At 40.7% G+C, this 27,818-nt stretch overlaps 1 protein-coding gene across 1 annotated transcript in view; it reads right to left on the reverse strand.

Moving 5' to 3' along the window:
- SLX4IP (SLX4 interacting protein) overlaps positions 1-27,818 on the reverse strand; it is a 185,430-nt gene that overhangs the window by 147,575 nt on the left and 10,037 nt on the right. The window contains 1 exon segment of the mRNA XM_067707481.1: positions 19,290-19,345. Within this exon segment, the coding sequence (XP_067563582.1) occupies positions 19,290-19,316 (27 nt within the window). The 5' untranslated portion in view covers positions 19,317-19,345.

The raw sequence follows: 27,818 nt of genomic DNA on the forward strand, positions 1-27,818 counted from the left end.
CAACAAGAATTCCCTTCACAGTAAACTCAGAAATCTAAGGAATACTGGTATCTTCAGAACTGAGGTCACCGAAATCAGCAGTTTTGGTGGCTGCTTTGGTCATGGGAAAACCCATGCTAATGCCCCAGTAAGATCTCTTATTATACTTCTCATACTATTTCTTAGCATTTAAACAGAAGACTGAAGGTAGAGCTAATGCTCTTTTGGTTTTGCGGAGGAGAATTACTAACAGTGCTGAAATTTGGAAAATTCAGCTTAAACACATGAGTGTTGGAGTCACATGGTACCACTTGCTTTTCTTAAATCAGCCTTCAGCTTAAATATTACTTAATTTAAAACGGTCTGCGATGTTGAAGATGGGTTCAATGTTCATTATACTCCTTCCCTTTTAATAGTTTTAAAATTTTCCAGAAGAAGTTTTTAGAGTCTAGAGATATACACACCCCTCCCAAAATCCCTGCAGGGAGAGGCTGATTCATGTAAATCTTACAGAAGATACCCTTCTCTGGATAATTTTAACTTTTTCTAAAAATAAACAGTCTAATCACCAACCCAGTAAGGGGTCAGCAGCCCAGGAATGCACTGTCGTGGCAGATGGGGGATCAGTCATTGTGGGAAGTGAAACAGACCCAAGAAGCACTGGAACTGATGCAGCGCCATTTGATTCCACCAGGCCGTCTTTAAAACAGGAAGCATTTCATCAGCTGTTGGGAGACTGCACAGTGGTAGCAGCACTACTTGGTGACAATTAAAAATACTAAAGCTAGGGCTTCCCTGGTGGTGCAGTGGTTGGGATTCCGCCTGCCGATGCAGGGGACACAGGTTCGTGCCCCTGTCCGGGAAGATCCCACATGCCGCGGAGCGGCTGGGCCTGTGAGCCATGGCCGCTGAGCCTGCACGTCCGGAGCCTGTACTCCGCAGTGGGAGAGGCCACAACAGTGAAAGGCCCGCGTACTGCAAAAAAAAAAAAAAAAAAAACTAAAGCTACAATGCAGTTTCTGTAGTCTTGCACACTGGGGGAAGTACAATGGAATGCTGAGTCAGAAGCAAATGTACAGACTCATAGCTGACTGGGGTTCCGTGGAATGCATTCAGTGCTTCAGAGCTTCAGAACTCAAGATTTAAGGCCAGATGCATACTACTGAGGGTCCCGACTCAGAATGTCATCTGTAGAGTAGATATGCAAAAATTTTAGCAGAATGATATCCTCTTTGATACTTTTCTTGATTGTTGCAATATTTCGATTTAATTGTCATAATGTACACTGAGGATGTGAACGACCTCAAAATGCCTCAACACGCACACCAGCAATAAAGCAAGTTGCAAAATGAAGGTAAAGCAGTAATTATGATCGTCCTCATCCCCGGTAACCAAGAGACCCTTCTCAAGGGTCAGATTATTCCAGCTACCTCCTGAATGACCCAGAGACCTCTCTACACACTTTGAGTACTCATTATGTTCTGTAAGAAGGCCTTCTATGGAAGTGCAAGGAGAAACTTTATAGTAAAGTCTCTAAACCTTAAAATGCTGCCATATAACTTTGGGGGTAGTCTGTGCCTTTAATCCTGACAACTGCCACGCCCAAGAATAGGCAGGAGCACGGACAGCCATGCATGCACTAAGTGACCCTGCCCCTGCGCCACAGTCATTGGAGCAAAGGTGGATGCCTACGCAAATTCAGCTCCAGAAGGTTGCTTACTGGGGTGGAATGCACAGGAGTCTTATAAAAGATGTCACTTGGCAGGTGAGGCGCCATCATGATCTGTAACATGCACAGGAGAGCAGAGGGAGAGTAACAAGGAGAAGCAGAGAACAAGGTCCCACTTCTCAGAGAGAGGCCCACAGGGAGCTGCCCTGGGTGGTCTGAAGCCGTCTCCAGACCTTCCCAAAGCTCAGCCACAAAGTCCGAAGCCGGGGTTCTCTGAGACACTCTGCTCCCCTATCATGAGGTACCCTTTTCAGTTCCCATAGTTTCCACAGGTCTGTTTCTTCCTCCAAAGAGCCTTGATTACCACCAGCCTGATACAGTCCTTACTCTCTAAATAAGGCACTAAGTTCTCTTGGGCAATTTTTCAGATCCTCACCTTGTGCCCCCCAAGGATTCTCATCTTGTCTATGAAGGAGCTGGACTACATCTGTGTTTTTCAATGTGTTTTATGTCATCTCCCCCTCCTTCCCCCCCGCCCCCAGTTAAATTCTATGCAGGACCCAATACATCAGACCCATGGCAGCTGAGCCACTCGGGCTGGAGGAGGGACAGGGATCTGGCTCAGGCCCCGTGGAAGGCAGCGCTCCCAGGAACACTGTCGGAAACCCTGAGCGCAATGTTCTCTGGGGCCCCTGGCTCTGCCTGGGATCTCATCCTCCAGGGAAGAGCAGCTTCACATGAGCCGCCCCACATGCTGGCCCAAAGGAGGAGAGAGACGAGAGGGTGAGGACCGACACTTAAGCCGAGACCAGGAAGCGCGGGCAAGACCAGCCGTCGAGCAATGGCCATGACCTGAACCCAAGGCTTCCTCTGGGAGAGCAAACTCCTGGATGCAGGTGCCAGAGGGAGGCTGAGGTAAGCTGCAGTCCACAGCTCAGTGGTCAGACAGTGACACCCCAGAGAGCACCCATGCCTCTAATCAGCAGGCTGCAAAGACCAATAAACTGCTTTTCACTTTGGGATCTGGCTTATACACAGTGGTTAAGGGGAGAAAGAGGAAGTGACCAAGGCAGCAGGCTGAGCTGTAGAGGATCAGGGTCTCCACCACTCAAGACCCCTCAACCCAGGACCCACTCGGTCCTGTTGGCCTTCCGTTTGGGGTTAACCATGATCCTTATCTGACCACAAATGAAAGAAAAAAAAAAAAAGAAAAGGAAAAAAACTCCACATAGAGACTTTTAAGGACACATACCTAAATGAAGAAAGAAAGGGGGTCTAGAGAGAGAACAGCTTTTAAAAGCAAATTCCAGAGTTGAGACATTGCCCGGGGACTCATTCAGTGGCATTAATGACTCCCACAAACACATGATCTCTCAACATCCCTTTAGACTGAAGACTATCTTCTTCAGAATTATGAAGTTCCTTCAGACATTGCTTAAACAAGTCTTCATTTACTTGACGACACGAAGTGTTGTTAGACCAACAGATCATTCACAAAATTTTTACAAGGATGAAATAAGAACTCTAGTAGCTTTAAAAAAAAATTGCAAAATAAGCTACTTCATGAAATACGCTGGAGGAAAAAAGTTAAAAAAAAAGTTAATCACAATAATATTTGTTATGATGATGATGATTGAGATAATGCCTAATGTTTATTAAAATGGCTACCTTTGTTAAGCACTTAATATGCATTTAACCCTCACAATAACACTAATATAAAAATAGTGCAATTAGCACAGGCTATGCTTATGCTGCTGGTCCAGAGAACACACTTTGAGAGCCAGTGCTTTACAGACTACAGGGTCTGTCTTTTCTCTTCCTCCCCTTTGTCTCTGAGCTTCATCTTGGACCCACGTAGGACGGTAGTAGAAGCACGTGTCCCAGTCTCACACACCAGTGTGCTGGTCCACAGGCCAGGCACCACCACAGTCCAAACAGCCAGACTGAATGCTGGCCACCCCACATGGCTTTTTCTTTCTTCCAAACAAAAGATACCAGAAATGCCAAATAAGTCAGCTGTTCACAGACCAAAATACATTTTCAAAATACTTATTTTTAAGGAGCAACAATGTTCTAGGAATAATTTATAATACCAAAATGGATAAACAAAATGAACAGTCTTATTTAAACTAGAAAAATATCCTTGCACTGGCAAAACGTGATTAAATACTTCATCAACCTTATCAGAATTAAGCAAAATGAATGGCAATTAATGTCTTCAACTACTACTGGCTTTGAAAAGGCCCATATCAGGTAACAAGGCAGTGAAAAGGGAAAAATGCTAACACTTTCTAAGTGGTGACTCTGCTGAGACGGACGATTATCCCGGAAAGGAGTTTATATTAACACCACTTAATTAACCCTATTTCCTATTTAACAAGTGGGTACTTAAATCACTTTCCAGAGTGCAGGTCAATGGTGATGCCCTGGTTCAAACACAGGCCTTTCTGCCTCCAACGCCCAAATTCTTTCCACTATATCATACACAAAAAATTCCTCCAATAAATGTTTAGGGAATTATCAAAATGTAGGACTAGACAGTTCATTAGAGATGTGCTAATTCAACACCTCATTTAATAGATACTAATAGATAAGATTTAAGAGATAGGAACATATGTGGTAAACAATCCCCAGAGATGGCCACCAACAATTCCTCCCCTCCTTCACATAAGCACACTGCTCATCCCATCAAAATGAGGAGCTGGGCTTCCCTGGTGGCGCAGTGGTTAAAAATCTGCCTGCCAATGCAGGGGACACGGGTTCAAGCCCTGGTCCGGGAAGACCTCACATACTGCGGAGTAACTAAGCCCATGCGCCACAACTACAGAGCCTGCGCTCTAGAGCCCGTGAGCCGCAACTACTGAAGCCCGTGTGCCTAGAGTCCATGCTCTGCAACAAGAGAAGCCACCACAATGAGAAGCCCGTGCACTGCAACGAAGAGTAACCCCTGCTCACCGCAACTAGAGGAAGCCCGCACGCAGCAGTGAAGACCCAACGCGGCCAAAAAATAAATAAATAAATTTATTTTTTAAAAAAAAGAAAGAAAGAAGAGGAATCTATTTCTTCTCTCCTGACCTTGTGATTTGCTGACCAATAGAATATGGTGTCGGAGTCTGCCAGCTCCAGATTCAGCCCTTAGGAAGCCTAGCATCGTCCAGTGTCTTGCTCTCTGGGAAGCCAGCACCATGCTGTAAGGGAGCTCAAGCTAGACAACTAAATGAAAGATGCCTTGTGAAGAGAGAGATGCATCGTGGAGGAGGACTGAACATGGATGGGAGTGAAACCCTCTTGAGCCTACCAGCCCAGTGGGTATCTGAATGCATCCAAATGAGTGACCCAGTCAACGCCATGTAAAGCAGAAAAACTGCCACTAAGATTTTCTGACCCATGGAATTATGAAAAGTTTCGGGCTAGCTGGTTACACAGCTAACTGCTGGTTACATAGCTAACTGAAACATGAGGTTAACTGACCTGCCCATAGTCAAGAATCAATACTAAGGACTGAAATCTAAGCCCCCGGAATTCTAGCCCTGGCCACCTGCCACTGTAGCCCACCAGGTAAACTGACACACGAACGGAGCACCCCAAAGACCGAGTGACCTTTGGGCTTTGCCACAATATCCCATAAAGAAACAGATCTGAACAAAATGACTGTACTCATTTGTTCACACCTCAGCTCTGCAGGACCGTCTGTGTTCCCCTCACCTATGGCTGCTTACATTTTGACACATTAATTTCTCATTACAAACCCCCTGAGGATAGGGACAGGCAATCATCACCCTTGTCTGTGTCTCTAGTGCCTAACCCAGGGCCTTGCACGCCAGGGATAAACGAAGATTTGCTGACACCTCACATATGAAAAGAATTAGACTAGTCCTCATGCCAAAGAATTATGAGACAAAGAACAAACAAGACACTCAGGCCAAGTCCCTCTAACACTATACAGAATGTCACTGTAAAATATTAAATAATTACTGACGGCCCATGACATGCATAAAGTGGTCTTTTCCCAAACACTTTGACAGCACTGTCTTTTATTATTACTCTGATACCCACAAGAAACTCTGTCAAACAGATAGGAATAATAGCACTACCCCACAGCTGAAGAAATGGATGCTCAGAGGGGTAACACAATTCACCCAGTCATGCACATTTCACAAGTGAAGCCACAACATGGTATCAGGAACCCTGATCAAAAGTCTGATGCTAATTTCATCTTCTACAATCCCTTCCTCAAAAACCTGAGGATCTAAATTTCAAGAAGTACTATAAAAGAACCTAGAGTCATATGATTAGAATATCGAGAATCACAGAAACTTAGGACAAGACATGATCTCAGTACTGATCCATAAGAGACAGTGAATTTTTCAGGTCATGAAAAGTGGGATGCCAGACCTGGCGCATGCCTTGCCAGAATCTATATGACGCTACATCTTTGTGAAACAAACAGCATAACATTCTTCCTCATCTCAGCTCACACTTGCAAAACACAGCACGTGCCTGTCTGCTGTGTATGGTCACTACTGCAAACTCATTCTTTACTTGGTGTTTCTAGTAGTCTTAAAATCAGAATGTTATTGTCACATGCTACGCACATGCATCAAAGTGACCTATGCAATGGCCTTGTTTCCTATATTACTTAATCCTGGGTATTACAAGAGGTTACTACCAGAGACACATCGAAAAGGCCAACAAGAATAAATGAACACTGGGCTTTCCTGGTGGCGCAGTGGTTGAGAGTCCGCCTGCCGATGCAGGGGACACAGGTTCGTGCCCCGGTCCGGGAAGATCCCACGTGCCGCGGAGCGGCCGGGCCCGTGAGCCATGGCCGCTGAGCCTGCGCGTCCGGAGCCTGTGCTCCGCAATGGGAGAGGCTGCAACAGTGAGAGGCCCGTGTACCTCAAAAAAAAAAAAAAAAAGAATAAATGAACACTGTGCATCCTTACAACATTTGGCTAATGACTGGACTGTTGCACGTGTGGGCTGTTCAGTGAAATATCATTTCCATTCCCAGGGATTCTGGGATGCAAGGACCCTCTGTTAATCACCACCCTACATCTCACTTCCTCAACTGCACATCCCCAAAACTCACAGTAACAATAACAGTTAGGAAAGGTGCGTAGGAAGTACAGTAACTGTTAAAAACACTGTGACTTCAAGGACTTTGTCCCAGTCGAACCCTCCAGCCTTTACTGCTAGGACCATGGCTGGGCTGGGGCCCCAAAGCCGTGCAAGGACCAAAGGGACCCTCACTCTCAGCCCCTCGCTTCCGCTTCTGGAATCTGGAAGTAAAGCACGCCAGAGGCAATCTTGTGTCACTGACAATGCTTTCTCTGAGGCCACTGCGGATAGTTTGGGCTGTTCTGTTTTCTACCGCTGTGGTTAACGGTGGTGTTTCCCGGCGAGGAGAACTATAAGGCAGAGCAATCTAAACATCCACAGGCTAACAGGCTATGGGTGAGGGCATACACACAACTCCCAGGCAAGCAAACACCGGCATTTAGCACGTCACGATGACCTAGGAATGAGCCAGCGATTTTAAAAGCACTCTGGCTGCTGTGCTTCCTTGGATCACGACATCTGCAGAGAGGTACTTTACAAAACACAGAACAATTATGCCCTCTACAGCCCTCAAAGAGAATCCAAGGAACGTACTGAGTTCTTGTATCTGTGAAAAAGCCTGAATCTACTTTCCTACGAAGAATTATTTTTGACACCAGAAGAAGTTAATAACATACACATGTGCTTTGTATGTATGTTGGAAAAAATTAGCATATCATGGTCTAACACTAAGGTGTTACTTAAAATATGATGATGTCCAAAGAATTAACATCATTGTACTGGAATAATTTACTTTCCTGAAGGCCAAATAGAAGCAAACTCTATACATTGTCATTTTGGCAATTTTCAAAAGAATTACTTAAAATATTTTCAAAGCGAAACTGTGGACTCCTTAAAGGAGAAACAGGTTGAGATGCAATTTTTTTTTAACAAAAGAAATAAACCACAAATTGAAGATTACAACATTCTCTGTCTGGGACTGAAAAAAGACCAGTAAGAAATAACTCTAAGCTTGAGTGACTTTCCTGTTTCCCATAAGCCACGAGGAAAGACATTTCTCATCTTTCTAATAGGGAAAGTGAGGGATACCAGGCACCTCGGAAATACTCCGGATTACTCAAGGTAGATACATAACAAGCAGACCACAGGTCCTTCTTCTTGGGAAATGTGGCTGGGAACAGTATGTTGTAAGAGCATGGGTAGATATAGATATAAATAATTGGAGAATATATATAACACGGACAACAGAAGCTGTGCATAGCAGTCAAAGGAACAAAGTGAGAGGGTAATCGATGCAGGAAAAGTTTAGATGTTGTGTGAAAATAAAAGAGCGTCTTTGATCAAGCCTGGAAAAAGCTGATGAGCATAGACTACAGAAGAAAAGGTGAGAGGGAAAAGGAAGAAAGAAAACCACAGGCCAGATCACTGCAGAAAATGCAAATGCATCGGTTTCATAGGAATAGGTGGGCCATGTTCCCAAGTTCCAAGATGAAAATATGGGTCAAAGTTAAAGAGGAAGGGGGAGAATAGTTATCAGAGTGCCTTGAATTGAGCTGGAGAGTTTAGATTAGGTCTGATTAAACAAAAGGAATTACTCTGATCGCTTAAGCAAGGAAGTGACAGGGTGCAAACGGTGTTAAGAAAACATTATCCTGGCACTTGTCTGGATGCACTGGAATGGCAGGACAAGAAAGGCATAGAGATCATTCAGAGATCAGTGCAGAAACGTTAACGACAAGGATAATAAAGGCTTGAATTTATAAGAAAAGGAGAGAGAAGATGCAAGTCCAGTACACTGTGTTGAGAATGGATGCAGGAAAGACAGGGAAACAGCATAATTTGGCGAGCCCAGGATGTGAGGGTAGAGCCAGGGACATTCAAAGCAAAAGCCAATTTAGAAGAAAATGTGATAAACTGAATTCTTAGTGCAAAGTTTTAGGGATCAGTTTAGGCAGAGACTTCAGGGAGGCAGGTGGAGAGTTGAAACTGAAAAGAGGGTGAGAAGCCAGGGCTGTATTTAAACACTTTCTAATCGTTCCCAAAAAGAATAAATGTGCTAATACACATGGGGAAGGACTGGGGAAGAAGCCCAGAAAACTGGGTGTCTGGCCAGGGAAGCAGAGAGAACACTTGGAAAAGGAAGTTTCATTTCAAGTCCAACAAGAACGTTGTTTCAAAGTCATCAACACTCAGAACAAATGCTCTCACTGGAGTGAGAAGGTCCCTGAAAACTTTAAGCCTGATGCAGCATTTAATTGGGTGACGGCCGGTACACTTTTATGAATTGTATTCCAAATCTATCAAGTACTCAGCACACATTTAGTTGAAGAGTTCCCAGCGTGAGCAACGTAACAGAACAGATACTGTGCAGTAGGGAAGGAAGAGCAGCCGACTGTAGTTGGTGTGCGTGTCATCACCACTGGGAAAACTCGTAGGGATCCTGTGTGATTTTAAAACTTCAAGCTCGCCCAACAAATAGACAAAATTAAGAAGCAACTGGAAGATGAAGAGTTTAAGTTCTGGGGGAAGAAATACAGAGCTACTTCTTTCACCGTGGAAAGTTTCACAAAGACAAATGCCTTTGTAAAAACATTCTCAGGGTTAAAGGTTGCACACCCGTCCTTCAGATTTATTTCTACTAAAGAATGTAACCATTTAAAACTTTTGTGATTTATTGTGTTAGGACACTTCAGTTTTAGTCTTTCTCAAAATTTAATAGAGTCATTAACTAGAACTCGACTGATATGAAAATATTTGCATAAATCTTTTTTTCAATACACAAAATCAGTGCATCTATTTCCAAATGAGTGCTGATGACAAACTGCTACATTCCCCTTTAGGTAAATGAAAAACCTAGGGCACAGAATTTAAGTTATTCACTGAGGCAAACCAGCAAGACAAAAGCCCATTTGCTATTCAACTTTCTCTCTCTAGAAGTTCAAAGAGTTGCTCTTCACTTTTTATAAAGGGGAAATTACTGTCAATTCTTGGGCATATTTCTTTTTGCGGTTGTTCTAAGGAATGCTGAGACTAAGGTTAACTGAAATTCAGAGGAGATAAAACTATAATTGCTACAAAGGAATGGAACGAAAAACAGATAGTAAAGATGCGGGGAGATTTTTTTTAAATGTAAAATCTCTCCTCTCTTTGTTAACATTAATAAAATCTTAAATCTGTTACTTCAGATTTAGGGAATAACTCAGTCGTCATACCCCAAAAGTCCAGCACACCACACTCCCCCCAACCCCAGAATAAAAAGTGGACAACTATCAACAGCTAAAGTAAAAGCTTCAAGTCTCCTGGAGTGGGTGGGAAGGAGGAGGAGAAGGTCATTACACACTCCCTGTGGAAGAAGACAAAGCCAGATCCACATTCCAGGGAAATCTGGCTGGTCTGAGTTTTTCCTTAAGTACCGATTGGCCTGTCACTAAGCCAGGCTCTGTAATCTTCCTGCTAGGGAAGCCATGAATCCCTTCTAATTAATCAAGCCCTCCCAACAAAAATTTTCCCACCCACAATAAAGTGGGCTGTGGGAAGGGAAAGCAGCAGAGCAAGCTTTGTAGCCAAAAGAATTCTAGACTTTGGTGTAATACCTAACTAATCCAAGAAAACAGATGCAGGAAGCAGAGGAAATGATCTACAAACAAAGACAGACAATGAAGTAGGAACACAGTACTGCTCTGCTGGAACCCAAGTCGAAAATTTTAAATTATAAGATTGTAACTATAATTGCATGGGAGTGAGACCTGGCAACACTTTTAAAACACCTGTGAAGCGGGGAATGGATCCATAAACTTTTCAGAAGTAGATACCATGAATACTGATTTGATAGCTTCAACAATAATTTATTATTTAAATTTATTTTCTTCTTACTAAATTTTAATACATTATATATCCATGTCTATTTCTTGCTTCTACTTGCAAAGGAAATGGAGTTGCCTTGACCTTCCTAATTTACCGTGCCCTTGCAGCCGGTTTAACCCAAGGTAAACTTCATTGAAAGCTTACTCTGACAAGGTGCAAGGAAGCAAGAGTACAGAAGGATGCACTGATTCAGACCCATGCTGTCCAATTCAGCTGCTACTACTACTACTACCTATGTGTGCCTCTAAGCAGTTGAAACATGGCCAGTAGGAATTGAGATGTGCTTTAAGAGATATATTTATATACTTAAATCTGCTTATGTAATATATAAATATTTCAGACTTTGCACACAATAAGGTCTTTGTTGCAACTATTCAACTCTGCCATTGTAGCGTAAAAGCAGCCAGGCACAATATATAAACAAATGGGAGTGTCTGTGTTCCAATAAAACTTTATTTACAGAAACAAGCAGCTCATCTGTGGGGTGTAACTTTCTGACCCCTTGTTCCCTAAAGAACTTATAATTATGGAAGTTCTAAAACACTGGGGTGGGTGCAGAGCTAGAATTAGGATCACGGAGGAGCCTGCTGCCACTACTACTTTAAGCTGAGAAAGCCTTCACTGGAGTTTAGGACACATCCTCCTGCCCTGGGCTGCAGCGGCCCAGAAGTCAAGAGACCCTGAAAGCTGGGGTTCCAAGGACTTATCTCATACACCACTGCCATTTCCTGAAATTCTGGCCTAGGAGGCAGTTATAAGAAAGAGGTGAAGGCCAGGGTCACAGCAGTGTTTTGTTTTGTTTTGTTTTGTTTTGTTTTGTTTCGCTTTGTTTTTAAAAAGCCCTCTTCTATGCAGGAAGGTCAGAAGACCTTTCTTCATTTGAATAAGAATAACTTGTTTGCAGGGATAATTAATACCATTCCAAGGAAAGTCTCAGAATAAACAACTGAGATGCAAGTGGCAAATTGTTGGTATTCACCTGCTTTTCTGTTAGCTTGGAAACCGTGCTCTATCCAAGTATTTTTCAACCCAGATGGTCAAAAGTAAATGCATCTATATGAAAATTTGCATAAGTTAATTCCTTTTAACTTTTATTCATGTGATTTTTTTTATCATAGTAATCCATATACACAGATTAAAATGACCTATCAAAAACAGTCCTCTTCTTCCCCATCCTGGTTCCACCCTCAACCCAACTTTCACTCACCAGGAGACACCACACAGAACTTCATCTATGTCATCTGGTATTTACTAAATCGTTCTAAATATTTTGTTTATACTCTAATCTTTTATTTCAGATTTAAACACTATCCATGGAAAATGAAAACATAATGTTTGCAACCCACCCGCTCACACATCTCCTTCCCCAGGCTTCCAAAATTTGAAGATCTCAACATATGAAGTGTTCAAAGCTGAGCCATGTAGTTATACCATGCTTACTTTTCTATCTTGCATAATCTTTTGTTTGCTTAGAATTAAGGAATAGTTTCCCATATTCCTACCACTAAATCATTCCCACACTCTGACCTACAGAAACTCCTCTCAATACATTTAAGTACATGTGGTATTTTATTCATTTCCTTTTTTGTTGGAGACATCTTTCATAGAACCATCTGTCCTGTTCCAATTGGACTGGTTACTCTCTAAGCATTATACACAACTGATCATCATGGGATTTGCTTAGGCCCTCACCTGCTGGATTCCCTATTTCCTGGATCCCAATCTCACCCTTCCTCTGCTCACCGTCCCATCTGGGAAAAATCATATCCTTCCTAAAATAGGGTACATTAGAAGAAAATTTCTTTTAGCCTTTGCAAGTCTGAAAATGCCTCTATTCCACCTTAACATGTGATTGAAAGTTGAGCTGTGAAAAGCATTCAGGGCTGGAAACTGAGGCAGGAGGTAGATGGGCCACAAGCCCCTCCCCCCGCCCCCCAGGGTAAGCAATTGGAGATTTGTTCCCTGTGAACTGATACTCCAAGATGAGAATAGCAGGACAATTGAGAGAAGAGGCTGGGCCCTGCCCAGATAGAAGATAAGAGACCACATATTTCTCATTCTCCAAGTCAAGGAAACTTGCTCGACTAGAAAGCTCCTTGGAGGTCAAAAAAGGAGGGGGGAGCCACCCCACAGTAAGAGGCCAACTACCCATAGGCCTCTTCGGTGGAATCCATCTTGGCTGAGAGATGCGCGCGCACACATGGGAGGATCCTGAGATGTTCCAAATACGGACTCAGAACCAGGCAAAGCAAAGTGATAGACCAAAGGAAACCCGGAAGAAATGCCCCATAAAAGTGATTCAAACTACCATGAGGGCGCGACTCTCTCTGAGTCCGCCCGCCCGTGTGTCTATCCACACATCCTCTACTCTTTTTTTTTTCTCCTAATAAACACTTTACTTGTTTCACTACTTTCCGTCTTTGTAGGAACTCTTCTGCAAAGCCAAAGGGCCAGGGCCTTGTCACTGACCACTGGTCTAGTGGCTAGGTTTCTGTGCTTCACTGCTGCAACCCGACCTCAATCTCTGGCCGGGGAACCAAAACCCTGCTTCAACCTGCTGCAGGCCGAGGCCACCCAAGATCAGAAACTATTATCCTCAGAATATCTAAGGAATTGTTCCCCTGTCCACAACTATAGCTGCTGAGAAGGCGGTTCTGAATCTGATCCTCTGTATGTGATCTGATTTTCTTCTAGGATCTTCTCTGAATTGCCGGTGTTATGAAATTTTAGGATGATGCACCTTAGTACAACTTGTTTTCCTTGCCTTTTTTAGGTGCACTCTCACAGAAACTTTCAAATAGTAACTTTGTGCCATCATTTCTAGTAATTTTATCGTATTACTTCTTTCATAATTTTCCTCTCCACCATCTTCTTTGTTTTCCTTTCTAGAACTTTTTCATATCAATTTCATATCAATTTGTTTTTCAAAATCAATTTTTCATATCAATACTGTACACCTCAAATTTTCTTGTATTATCTTCCCACTTTTTTAACTATTATCTTTTTGCTCTACTTTCTGGGCAGTATTCCTTATCCATCTTCCCATACTTTACTAAATTTTTATTTCTATCATATTTTTAATTTACAAGAGCTCTTACCTATTTTCAGGAATTTCCCTTATTCATAAAATCCTGAACGTGTCACATGGTTATAATAGTTTCCTTTTTTGCTTTGAGGATACTAATTATAATGTTTTTAAAAGTCTTTTCTTGCTTACTAGAATCTCTCTGATCCTCCAGTTTTGCTCATTTGCTTTTCTCTCTCTTTTTCAGTTCTCTGGTTTTCTGTTTCTCAAGTTTTCCTTAAATCTCTGGTGGTATCTTTTGTCCATTCATAATTAAGAACAGACAATAAATCTCTGACTGGAAAGTTTCTGTACATGGGTGGAACTTACTGACTGCTGGGCTTCAGGAATCCAGTGGGGAACTTAGATATCTGGTTGGGGGATGCCAGATGCAGGCCCTACTTATATCAGACAAGTAGACTTTAGGTTAAGTATGACTAGAAATAAAAAGAGATATTTCATAATAATTAAAGATTCTATTCAACAGAAAGAACAATCATAAATTTGTATATATGTGCTAATATAGCCTTAAGATATACAAAGCCAAGATCAATAAAAGGACAAATATACAAATCTAAAACCATAGTTGGAGATTTTAACACGCCTCTCTCAACTGATCAAACAAGTGGACAAAATATGAGCAAACACAAAGCAGATTTTTTACAACAGAATCAACAAACCTGACTTGAGTCGGATACACAGTTCAATGCACCTGACAAGCAACACTTTTTTCAAGTGTTTATAGAACATTAACCAAAATATCAATAGAGGAATTACGCTAAACAAAATGATTATGCTAATAACAAAATGATTATTAGAAAATTTCCAAAAACTTAGAAACTATACAATATACATCTGAATAAGCCATAAACAAAAATGAAACACAATGAAAATTAGAAAATATTTTGATTTGAATGGAAGCAAAATTCCCACTTTAACAGCATCTCTATCAAAACAAGAGGATACAAGTCAAGTAGGTACTTAGAGAGAAATTCATAGCTTTAAGTGCATATACTAGAAAAGAAGAACGGTTCCAAAATCAATGATTTAACCTTCCCCCTTAAGAAGCTGAAAAAAGGACAAATTTGCTCAAAGAATGTAGAAGGAAGGAAATAATAAAGAAATCAATAAAATAGAAAACAAGTATGCTACAGGAAAATAAAATGAAACCTGAATTTGGTTCTCTGAAAAGACTACTAAAAATAACAAATCCCTATCAGCACTAATCAATATCATTCCTTTGGAAAGGCAAATCAAAACCACAATGAGATATCACCTCACACCTGTTAGAATAGCTATTATGAAAAAGACAAGAGATAAATACTGGTGAGACTGTAGAGAAAAGGGAACTCTGGTGCATGGTTGGTGGGAATGTAAATTGGTGCAGCCACTATAGAAAACATTATGGAGGTTAATCAAAAATTTTAAAGTAGAACTGCCACATGATCCAGCAATCCCACTTCTGGGTATATATCTGAAGGATATGAAATCACTATCTTGAAGAGATATCTGCACTCCGTGTTCACTGCAGCATTATTCACGATAGCCAAGACATGGAAACAACCTAAGTGTCTACTGACAGATGAATGAATAAAGAAAATATGGTATACACATGCAATGGAATATTATTCAGCCATAAAAAGGAAATTCTGCCATTTGCAGCAACACAGATAGACCTTGAGGACATTATACTAAGTGTAGTAACTCAGACAGAGAAAGACAAATAAATACTGTATGATTTCACTTATATGTGGAATCTTAAAACATCAAATTCATAGAAACAGAGTAGAATGGTAGTTGCCAGGGGCTGAGGGATGGGGTAAATGGGGTGATGTTGGTTGAAGGGTACAAACTTTTAGTTATAAGATGAGTAAGTTCCGGGGATGTAATGTACAGCATGGTGACTAGAGTTAGCAACACTGTACTGTATACTTGAGAGTAAAGCTCTAATGTTTTCACCATGACAACAACAAAATGGTAATTATGTGAAGTGAAGGACGTGTTAACTAAAATTACTGTGGTAAACATTTTGCAATTTATACATTTATCAAATCAACATATTGTACACCTTAGACTTACACAATGTTATATGTCAATGATATTTCAATCAAGCTGGAAAAAATATAATCACCCATTTGGAAGGTTCAAGCCTAGTTGTCAGAATATTTGGAAGCCAGGATAGCTGAGAGATGGCATCCTAATGCCTAAAAAGGGTAGGAGAGAGAGAGGAGTTGGGAATAAACTCATTCCAGTTAAGTCCGGAGTTGTGAAGAACTTCAACTTTCAGTTCTTTGTATCAGCTTAGCACATAAGACAAAGCTTGACACAGAAATAAGTACTCAATTTGTAGATATCCTCATATAATACTCTTTGGGTTTGTATGGGTAAGTTTGTCCACAATCTCTTGGAACAGGAGCTATTCAAGAGAGCTTTTCCTTCATCCTCTTGAGAAACTGTGGGTTTCATGAAAATGCAAAAAAAATCTCTGCTCGCTGACCAAGGGAAGCAGCATGGAAGCCTGCCATCCACCCAGGGCTTTGGCAGGGGCGGGGGGTGGGGGGCAGGGGAGAGAGAACAGCAAGGAAAATACTGGAAAATACTAAAAACACTAAGCTTGTGCCATACTCAGTTGTGGGTTGCAAAGTCAGACTACCCACAAGGTGGTGGAATCCCAAGCCCTGAAATGAATATAAACCTGGTCCAAAACCACCAAAATGCCAATGGCTCCAGCAGAAGTAAACTTGAAACCGCTCCACTGCTCTGCAGGGCTGAGCTCATAGGTCTTTCCACCCGTGTATTTCACACTTAGTAAATAACAGTGGAAATAACAGAACAATCTAAAAGAGGCTATAAAATAAACTACTTTAAGATTATGAAGGAGATAAAAGAAGGATATGGAAACATATTGAAAAAAGGGACAAGTATATATATAAAAAAAGAACTGGTAGAATTTGAATTAAAATAAAACAAACATAAATTCTCAAATGAAAAATACAGTCACTAAAAATAAACAAAGAATAGAATAAATACAGATTAAAAAGGAGAATAAATACTGATGACAAGCTTTTAGTAAACTGGAAGAGATCTGATAAAAAGCACTCTGAATGCAACATACAGACATAAAGAGAAGAGAAAAAGGAAACGGAAAATGGCCAAGCAGAGTTCATCAGAGCGGGCACGCGGTGACTGCAGCAAGAGCAGGTGTGCATGTCCCCTGTTGCCCATGACACCCTAGGGCAGTGCACAGCAATCTGGCTGGGCGGGATGTCAGACCTTCAGAATGGGATCCCACTGCTTGGGTTGTGGGCCTTTTAAACTGCATGATTAGGAAAGCACTTGTTCCTTGCCTGTGTGATCAGACAGAAGCAGGGACACCAACACAACATGATGTGTAGAATCTTCCATATAATGTGTCAGAACTCTGACTATCCCTAACCTGCTGGCTTGACACCCATGGTTGGGGTCACTCCCCCACCTGGCATGACCTGGGAGTTAGGTTCCAAGTCTTGCTGGTGCAGCTGTGAGATCAGGCAATCTCGTAGCAGAATTTACCACATCAGTATGTATGTCTTGGAAATCAATTGACCCAGCTCTGGCATAATTAGGGGCCTAGGGTCTAAGCTTTGTGGCTGACGAGGATTGTCTATCCGAATGGACCACAGCCAGTTTGGGCGAAGCTTTGCTAGAGGCCCAGTCCTTTTCTGAGCAGACAGCCTGCAGGCGCTCAGTCCTGGATGAGTTAACATCACCCTCTAGCACATAATAAACAGTTACGTGGGACTATTCAACAAACTTCGTATAAGAGTTCCAGAAGAAGAGATCAGAGAGAACAGAGAGGAGCAGTACTTGAAGAGAAAAAGGTCGAAATTTTCCAAAATTGATGAAAGACTTGACTCTTCCAAATGAAGATGTACATTGCATCCCAAGCCAGATAAATAAAAAGTCTGTATCTCAAGATTTCACAGTGAAACTATAGAATATCAAAGACACAAAATCTTAAGAGCAACCAAAGAGAACCAAGATATCTTGATAAGCAAGATAACAAAGAAAGAAATCACGATGGGCTGACAGTAGACTTCTTTGCTGACTAGTCTCCACAGATGCACCCCAGATTCTCCCCCTCCCTGTAAGCACAAGCTGCTTCTCCCACGGAGAGTTGCAGCTTCCCTGGAGCTGACCCTCTGAGTGCTCTGACCAACAGAATGCAGAGGAAACGCACGTGGGATTCTGAGCTCAGGCCTTCAAGGCACGGACAAATTACACTTTTTTCTTCTCGCAACTTTTGCTCTGGGACACCATCCCTCAAAACTCAGCCACCAAGCCAGGAGAGGAGCCCAAGCCACACAGAGTAGCCACCTGAATGAGAACTGAGGACAACAATTAACAGCCCCAGGTGAGATTCCAAGCACAGCCAGGATCCACGGCCAGCCACATGCCCGGCCAGCTTTGATGTGCAGGCTGAACTCAGTCCCCAGATGACTGCAGCCCCAGCCAACATCAAGAGAAGAAACCGCCCAACTGATACCAGGCGACCTACAGAATCCTGAGAGAGAATAAAATGGCTTCTGTTTTAAGTCACTACGTTTTAAGGTGGTTTTAAAGCATCAACTGATAATTAAAACATTTCTCAGTTGCAATAAGAGATTTCAAAAGACAATGGAAAAATACCTTTAAAGTGCTGAGAGGAACTGATGTGCAACCTAAAATTCTAAAACAAACTTTACTTTCTAGAGGAAAACCAAAAGACATTTTTAGACAGACAGATTGTGAAAATTCACCACTTATAATCTCTCACAGAGAGGAATACTACATATAGAATATACAGATACTAGAAATAACTGTGAATAATGAAATTTATAAATATGTTGTAAATCTAAAGCACTGACTTGGTAAAGATAAGATACGACTACAACACTAAACAGTATCTGATCTGGTTAACCACTATGATTTCTCTGTTTCGGTGTTTTGAATTTCTGCTTAATTAAACACTAGCGCAGGGAAAATGCCCTAAAGAACAGGCATATGTGAAGCATCCTTCATACAATGGTTCCTCTCGAGACTGGATCTGCAGCTAGTTGGATGCAGGACTCTTGGATGCAGAACCTGGAGGGTCGACTGTACTCACTACCAATTCTTCCCCTCTCCTTCCCCACCACCCCTCACAGGTGACCCTCCCATTCCTCCACAACTGAGAAGGTCTGGGACCCAGCCATCAAGGGATAGAGAAGAGATGCTTACAAGAGAAAAGCAAAAGAGGGCAGCCAGGCAGGAGAACTCGCTCCTGGCATTCACCCAGGCGCAGCATTTGCTGCCTGCTTCTTTACTTTTACATGCTTTGTCATAATCAAAAATGACGCCATGGACATACAATGTGAATAATACTTTTTAACATTAAGGACCAAGTTATGTCCCAAAGGCATCTTACAAAAGACTTTAAGCAAGAAACTCCCATGACCATATGAACTATTCATTTTCTCCCCCCATCTCATTCTTAACATGCAAATTTTCAATCACCTACTTCAAATTTTCAGTAGTGTCCCAAATCTGAAGAGTAGAAGGAAAGTTCAGGGCTACTGTTTTCAATTAACACAGGACTCAGTTATATTAGAAAGTGATTAATCATTTTAAAGAAAGCTATTAAGCATTACTTACCTTAACAGCAAATTTCTTTGACGCCATGGCTTACTGATTCCAGAGTAATTACAGACCTTTAACAGAAGAAAAAAGAAAGTTAAAAAGTAGGTATATCAAAATTTCTTTCGATTTGTATATTATATAAGAGAAAGGTTGGCTGAATAATCAAATATCAACAGGTATTCTTACAAGATGAATGTTCACTTATAACTGGTCTTAACAAAAATAGTACATTGAATTAACAGTTTACGAACTGCCCACAAAGAAAAGCACAGGCCCAGATGTATTCTACCAAATGTTTAAAGAACAATTAATACCAATCTTTCACAGACTCTTTAAAAGAAGCATAAGAAAAACTCAAATCATTCTAAGAGGCCAGTTACATCCTGATACCAATACCAAACAGAAACATCACAAGAAAGGAAAACTACACACTAGTATTCAACAAAATACTACAAACCAAAGCTAGCAACATATAAAAAGGATTATACACCATGACATTAGATTTATCTCAGGAATATAAGATTGGTTTAACATCTGAAAATCAGTATAATACACTATATTAATAGAATAAAAGAGAAAACACATGATTATCTCAAATTTAGAAAAAAATTGACAAAATCCAACACTTTTTTAATTAAAAAAAAAAAATCCAACACACTAGGAATAGAAGGAAGCATCCTCAACCTGATAAAGAGCATCTGTGAAGAACCCACAGCTAGGGAATTCCCTGGCAGTTCAGTGGTAAGGACTCGGCACTTTCACTGCCAAGGGCCTGGGTTCAATCCCTGGTCGGGGAACTAAGATCCCACAAGCCACACAGCGCAGCCAAAAAAAACCAAAATAAAATCCACTAAGAAAAACCCACAGCTAAAACCATACTAAATGGTGAACGACTGAATGCCTCCTCCTCAAAGAGGAAAAAACAGAGATATCTGCTCTGTCACTTCCACACAGCACTGTATGTGCTGCACTGAGGTGCTAGCCAGGGCAATTAGGCAAGAAAAAGAAATAAATGGCATCCAGATTGGGAAGGAAGCGATAAAACTGTCCCTATCACAAATAACATGTTCTTATATGCAGAAAATCCTGAAGAGTTAAAAAAAAAAAAAAAAAAAACTAATAGAATTACAAAGTATACGAAGTAAGGTTGTAAGATGTAAATATATTAAAAAGTCAATTATATTTCTACATTCTGGCAATGAGTAATCCTGAAATGAATTTAAGAAAACAATTCTGTTTACAAGAACATCAGAAAGAATACTTCGGAAATTTTTTTTTTAAAAAACCCACAAGATTTATACACCAAAAACCATACATTATTATTGAAAGAAATTAAAAACTTAAGTAAATGGACAGTTATCCCATATTCATGGATTAAATTAACACTTAGTTTTGTTAGGATAGCCATACTCCCCAAATTGATCTATAACACAATCTCTATCAAAACCCCAGCTGACTTTATAGAAATTGACAATCTTATCCTAAAATGCATATGAAAATACATCTATAGTAGCCGAAATAATCTTGAAAAAGGAGAACAAAATTGAAGAATTCATACTTCCCCATTTGAACACTTACTACAAAGTTAGAGTAATCAAGACAGTGTGGTACTGGCATAAAAGACAGACACATAGATCAATGGGATAAAACTGAGAGTCCCAAAACAGACCCTTACAGTTATGTTCAATTGATTTTTAACCAATGTGCTGTGACAATTTAATTGGGAAACAGTCCTTTCTACAAATGGTGCTGTTACAACTGGGTATCCACACTCAAAAGAATAAAGCTAGAACACTACATCACATTATATACAAAAATTAACTCAAAATGGATCAAAGACCTAAATGTAAGAGCTAAAACTATAAACTCAGAAGAAACCATAGGCAAAAATGTTTGTGACCTTGCATAAGGCAATAATTTCTTAGACACGATACCAAAGGCACAAGTCACAAAAGAAAAAATCGGTAAATCAGATTTCATCAAAATTTAAAACTTCAGTGCTTTAAAGGACACTATCAAGAACCTGAAAGACAACCCACAGAATGGGAGAAAATATCTGCAAATCATACAACAAATAAGGGACTCATGTCCAGAAAACATAAAGAACACCTTAAAACAACAATAAAAAGATGAATAACCCAATTTAAAAATGAACAAAGGATTTGAATAGACATTTCTCCAAAGAAGACATACAAATGGCTAATAAGCACATAAAGAGATGCTCAAAATTACTAGTCATCAAGGAAATACAAATCAAAACCACAATGATATACCACTTTACACCCACTAGGATGGCAAAATACAAAAGACAAACAATAACAAGTGTTGACAAAGATATGGATAGATGAGAACTCTCATACATGGTTGGTGAGAATATAAAATGTTGCAGCCACTTTGGAAAACAGTGTAGCAGCTCTTCAAAAAGGTAAACACAGAGTTGCCATATGATTCAGCATTTCCACTCCTAGGTATGTACCCAAGGAAAATAAAAACATATGTTCACACAAACATTTATACAGGAATCTTCATAGCAGCATTATACATAATAACCAAAAAAGTGGAGACAACCCAAATGTCCATCAAATGATGAATGGGTAAACAAAATGTGATATTTGAGATTTTTCTTGTTTCCTGAGGTAAGCTTGTATCCTATATACTTAACAAAATGTGATATATACACACAATGGAATACTATTTGGCAATAAAAAGGAATCAAGTTCTTCTACTCCCTTTTACTGAGCTCTGCCAGGCAACTGCCCTCTCCCACCTTGCAGAGCCTAGAGAACTATGTTCTGAAGAGGGTAAAACAGAGGATCTCTGGTCTGGAGAACACCAGGCAGCATAAAGTGGGGGTACCCTACTGGAAAAAAGAGAAATTAAGGGGCATCCCACATGCCCCCTGTGATGGTTAATTTTATGTGTTGACTTGTCTGGGCTAAGGGATGCCCAGATAATTAGTAAACATTATTTCAGGTGCGTTTGTGAGGATGCTTCTGGAAGAGATTAGCATTTGAATTCGTGAACTGAGTAAAGCAGATGGCCCTCCCCAATATGGGTGAGCATCATTCAATCCACTGAGGGCCCAAATAGAACAAAAAGGTAGAGGAAGGGTGAATCCAAGATCTCTCTGATTTGGGACATCCATCTTCTTTCCTGCCCTTGGACACTGGCACTCCTGGACTTGGACTGAATCACACCACTGGTTTTTCTGGGTCTCCAGCTTGCAAACAGTATATCATGGGACTTCAAGGCCTCCAAAATCTCATGAGCCAACTCTTTTCATAAGTACACATATATATATATACATATACGTGTGTGTGTGTGTGTATCTTCTATCGTTTCTGTTTCTCTGGAGAAGCTTGACTAACACACCCCTCTATCCTGCCTTAGTCTCCAAATAGGAGACTGAAACCTCCTCATGCAGGGAACTGGATCTAAAAGTACTGACATCAGGGGTTCCCCAGGCAAACAGCCAAGACAGATGGCTCTAAAGTGAAGGCCACACCCACAAGCCCCACATCTGTGTGCAGAACTAACTCCCATCTCTTTAGTGTTCCACTCTCAAACACACTTAAGCAATCAGGAATCACCTAGCATGTAAGGAACGACTCTATCATGAAAGGAAACAAAACAAACAGAAAAAAAACTACTTGGCTGAAACCTAGACTATGCAAGGAGAAAGAAATATTTTTAAAGAAACTATCACTAATATCAGTGGGATAGGAGATACTACATCTATAAGGCAATAATTTTTTAAAAAAAAGAAACTTGTAGAAAACAACAAATTAAAGCTATGATAGCTAAAATTAAAAAACTAAATAGAAGGTCCAGAGGATCATATTGAGTAAGTCATCCAGAAACTTCAGCAAAAATAAAGAGGATGAAAAATAAGAGAGAATAAATTAAAAATTAAAGGACCAGTATAGGAGAACCAACATGTAAAAATCAGGATAGAAGCAGATCCATATAAGGGTGTATATCACAGTAACATTTCAGGCACTGATGACAAAAAGAATCGGTGGTAAGAGAATATCTGGCTCCAAACTACCCAAAACAACTCTGGAATCTAAAAGGCAATGGAAAAACAGCCTAAAAAACCTGAAGAAAATTATTTTCAAACACCAAATGCATTTAAACACGAGGCAGGGGTAAAAGCATTTTTAGGCATGCAAGGTCTTTAAAAATGTATGTCCTGTGCATTCTTTCTCAGGAAGCTACTAAAGATGTGCTTCACCAAAAGGAGGAAATTGACCCAAAAAAAGGGAAGATATAGGAAAAAGGAAGGCTGAGATAGGCAAAAGGCAAAGGAAACCCCAGGATCTGGTGAAAGCAGATCCCTGCATGAGACTCATGGGCTAGACAAGCAGAGTACCATCAGTCCAGGACAGAGCCGGTTGTGAGGCTCCAGGAGAGGCCTCTGCAGGAAGTGCCTACATGCATGCAGATGAATTTTAGACAACCAGTGCAGAATATGAGATTGAATTAGGACAGCTGCGCGGAAAGCTAAGCAACTGAATAATACAAGGCAATTACTGATTCCAGGATAAACAAAAATTATGCAGAAAATAAAAATTAAAAAGTATTTCATAGACAGCTCAGCATTTATAGTCATGATAACAAACACTAAATATTGACCTAAACAATATTGTGTTTTCAACAATATTAAGAGGATGGGAAATGTGTGTGTATGTATGTAGTAGGGACAAAGGGGTTAAAGGGAGCTCCCTTTAATGCTAACTGAATGTTTTAGAAGCAAAGCCTAAAACCAATAATAACAACAACAACAACCTACACAACCACAACTAATAAAAAAGCAGAAATATAGCAAGAAATTTAGTGATAAGGACCCAATTCTTTTTTTTTTTTTATTGTAGTTGATTTACAATGTTGTGTTAATTTCTGCGGGACAGCAAAGTGATTCAGTTATACATATATATACATTCTTTTTCATATCCTTTTCCATTATGGTTCATCACAGGGTATTGAACATAGTTCCCTGTGCTATATAGTAGGACCTTTTTATTTATCCATTCTATATGTAATAGTTTGCATATGCTAACCCCAAATTCCCCGTCCGTCCCTTCCCCACCTCCCACCTCCCTTTGGCAACCACAAGTCTGTTCTCCATTGATAAGGACCCAATTCTTAAGTGCTAAACTCTGCTCCAACCTGAAGAGCAAGCTGGAGAGAGCTGCTGTTGAGGAAGGAATAGGATGGGAAGGATGCCATAACTCTCAAGCCTCGTGCGTGGAACTATCTGCCGTTTAGATCATGCGTACGGACACTTTTAGAGCAGCACGGTCCAACAGAAATACAATGCAAAGCACATATGTAATTTTAAAATTTCTAGTAGCTGCATCTAATAAAAAGGTAAACAGAAACAGGTGAAATTAATTTTACTAATATGTCTTATTTAACCCAATAAATCCATCATGTTATCATTTCAGCATGCAATCAATATAAAAATATTTACACTCTTGGTGTTTTACCTAAGTTTTCAAGTCAGGTATGTATTTTATGTTTCTAGCACCTCAATTTGGACTGGCCACATGCCAAGTGCTCAACAGTCACTTGCAGTTAGTGGCAACCGTAACGGACAGTGCAGTTTAAGGGATTTTCGTTTTATTATAAGAAAAGCACTTATTATACAAACAGCTCATGCAGCTCAATATCAAAAAAACAAACAACCCAAACAAAAAATGGGCAGAAGACCTAAACAGACATTTCTCCAAAGAAGACATACAGATGGCCAACAGGCACATGAAAAGATGCTCAACATCGCTAATTACTAGAGAAATGCAAATCAAAACTACAATGAGGTACCACCTCACACCGGTCAGAATGGCCATCATTAAAAAGTCTACAAGTAACAAAGCTGGAGAGGGTGTGGAAAGAAGGGAACCCTCCTACTCTACTGGTGGGAATGTAAATCAGTGCAGCCACTATGGAAAACAGTATGGAGGCTCCTCAAAAATTTAAAAATAGAACTACCATATGATCTAGCAATCCCACTTCTGGGTATATATCTGGACTATAATTCAAAAAGACACATGCACCTCTATGTTCACAGCAGCACTATTTACTATAGCCAAGACACGGAAGCAACCTAAATGTCCACTGACAGATGAATGATTAAAGAAGATGTGGTGTATATATATATATATATATATATATATATATATATATATATATCACTTATATATGGAATCTAAAATATGACACAAATGAACTTATCTACAAAACAGAAACAGACTCACAGACATAGAGAACAGACCTGTGGTTGCCAAGCAGGAGAGAGTAGAGGAGGGATGGATTGGGAGTTTGGGATTAGCAGATGCAAACTGGTATACATAGAATGGAGAAACAACAAGATCCTACCGTATAGCACAGAGAACTATATTAAATATCCTGTAATAAACCATAATGGAAAAGAAAAAAAAGAAAAGCACTTATTTCTGAACCCCAGATTCCTTATTTATAAAACAGGGACAGTAACACCTAACTCAAAATTATTCAAAGGACTAAGCATGTGAAAACCTTCAGTATCATCATTTATAAAAAGTAGGCCCTGGATGAGTGTTAAGAGTTATTATTACTTAGTCAAAGATGATTTTTTAAAGAAATTTGATAACCTTTGATTCTATTTTTCTAATAGACAAAAATATCTTTATCCAAACCCTGTCATTTTAATTTAATTTTAATTTATTCATCTCTATTCTCTTAACAATGTAATGCACATGATTTAGAACTTTTTTTTTTTTTTTTTTTTGGTATGCGGGCCTCTCACTGCTGTGGCCTCTCCCATTGCGGAGCACAGGCTCCGGACGCGCAGGCTCAGCGGCCATGGCTCACGGGCCCAGCCGCTCCGCGGCATGTGGGATCTTCCCGGACCGGGGCACGAACCCGTGTCCCCTGCATCGGCAGGCGCACTCTCAACCACTGCGCCACCAGGGAAGCCCTAGAACATTTTTAATGATGTTCATCTTAGCAGGCCCATTTAGACAGAGGTGTAAATGGAATAAACAAGTTTCTAGAAAGTCAAGAATGTGTACTTGAAAACAACATTCATGAAGTTTGTTCTGAAAACTTTAGCTAGATCTTAAAAATTATATTATTTGAACCTGATAAACAGTCGGTCCCCTTAAATATATTAAATCAGGCTTGACTAACTCTGCTAAGAATTAGAGAGTCCCTCTCTGGGGACACTTAGAGGGTACTAAGTGGTTCAGGTAGATAGAAAAACAGGGGAGAGAGTTTTCCAGCAAGTACCCAACCAAAGCTGAAGCATGTGTGATCTAATTATTTTTAATCATACACTGGTCTTCTCATATGTCCTTCCTTTCCCAAAGGACAGGCGGACCACACAGAAGGCTGTGGTGAGGCTTTAGGACCATATCTGCTGTTAGATAGATTATGAGCCATATTACAGTGAAGGTTATATTTTCAACTCACAGTAAGGTTGCAGTTGACTCTTTGTTTGTTTGTTTGTTTTTGGTACGCGGGCCTCTCACCGCTGTGGCCTCTCCCGCTGCGGAGCACAGGCTCCGGACGCGCAGGCCCAGCGGCCATGGCTCACGGGCCCAACCGCTCCGTGGCATGTGGGATCTTCCCGGACCAGGGCACGAACCCGTGTCCCCTGCATCGGCAGGCAGACTCTCAACCACTGCGTCACCAGGGAAGCCCCAGTTGACTCTTCTAAAATGCTCATTTTTTTTCTTTAATCAGTAAAGCAAGAGCAGTTGCATTTCGTTTTATTTTGTTTTTATAAATTTATTTATTTTATTTTTGGCTGCATTGGGTCTTCGTTGCTGCGCACGGGCTTCCTCTAGTTGCGGCAAGCGAGGGCTACTCTTCATTGAGGTGCACAGGCTTCTCATTGCAGTGGCTTCTCTTGTTGTGGAGCACGGGCTCTAGGCACGCGGGCTTCAGTAGTTGTGGCGCACAGGCTTAGTTACTCCGTGGCGTGTGGGATCTTCCTGGACCAGAGCTTGAACCCGTGTCCCCTGCATTGGCAGGCGGATTCTTAACCACTGCAGGGAAGTCCCTGCATTTTGTTTTTAAGGACTGGATTCTTCAAAAAGTATCATCAAAGCCCAGTCTCAAAAATATGATCTGTAAGAATCTAGAACTAAATAGCATATTTTTAGATGAAATAAAATGGTCTCTAGTGTAAAATAGGCTGCATGAAAAAAGGAACTGTAAAATACATTTTGCATACTTTTAACCCATTTTTAATACCATGTGGCATTCTGCCTCTCAATGTAAAATTTTTTCACTTGTTCCTACAGTGTTTGCAGTCTCAAAAAAGTAACAGTTTTATGATAAAAGACACCCTACAGACCATCTATTCCCAGGCCTGAGATCTATTTCCCTAACAAGAACTTGGGGGACCAGGCCAGGGTCTCACAGCTGAAGGCCAAGGGTAGGAGAAGAGTCGGGTCAGCTCTCTGAAGGCAAACCAGCACCATCTGTCTCCTGTACAACTGCTAAGGTCAAACGCTAACTGGGCTGTCAAGGTAGGTGTGCCCTCCCTCCCAGAGACCC

Source organism: Pseudorca crassidens, chromosome 15 (assembly GCF_039906515.1).
Source record: "Pseudorca crassidens isolate mPseCra1 chromosome 15, mPseCra1.hap1, whole genome shotgun sequence".
In the NCBI taxonomy this organism is placed as follows: Eukaryota; Metazoa; Chordata; class Mammalia; order Artiodactyla; family Delphinidae; genus Pseudorca; species Pseudorca crassidens.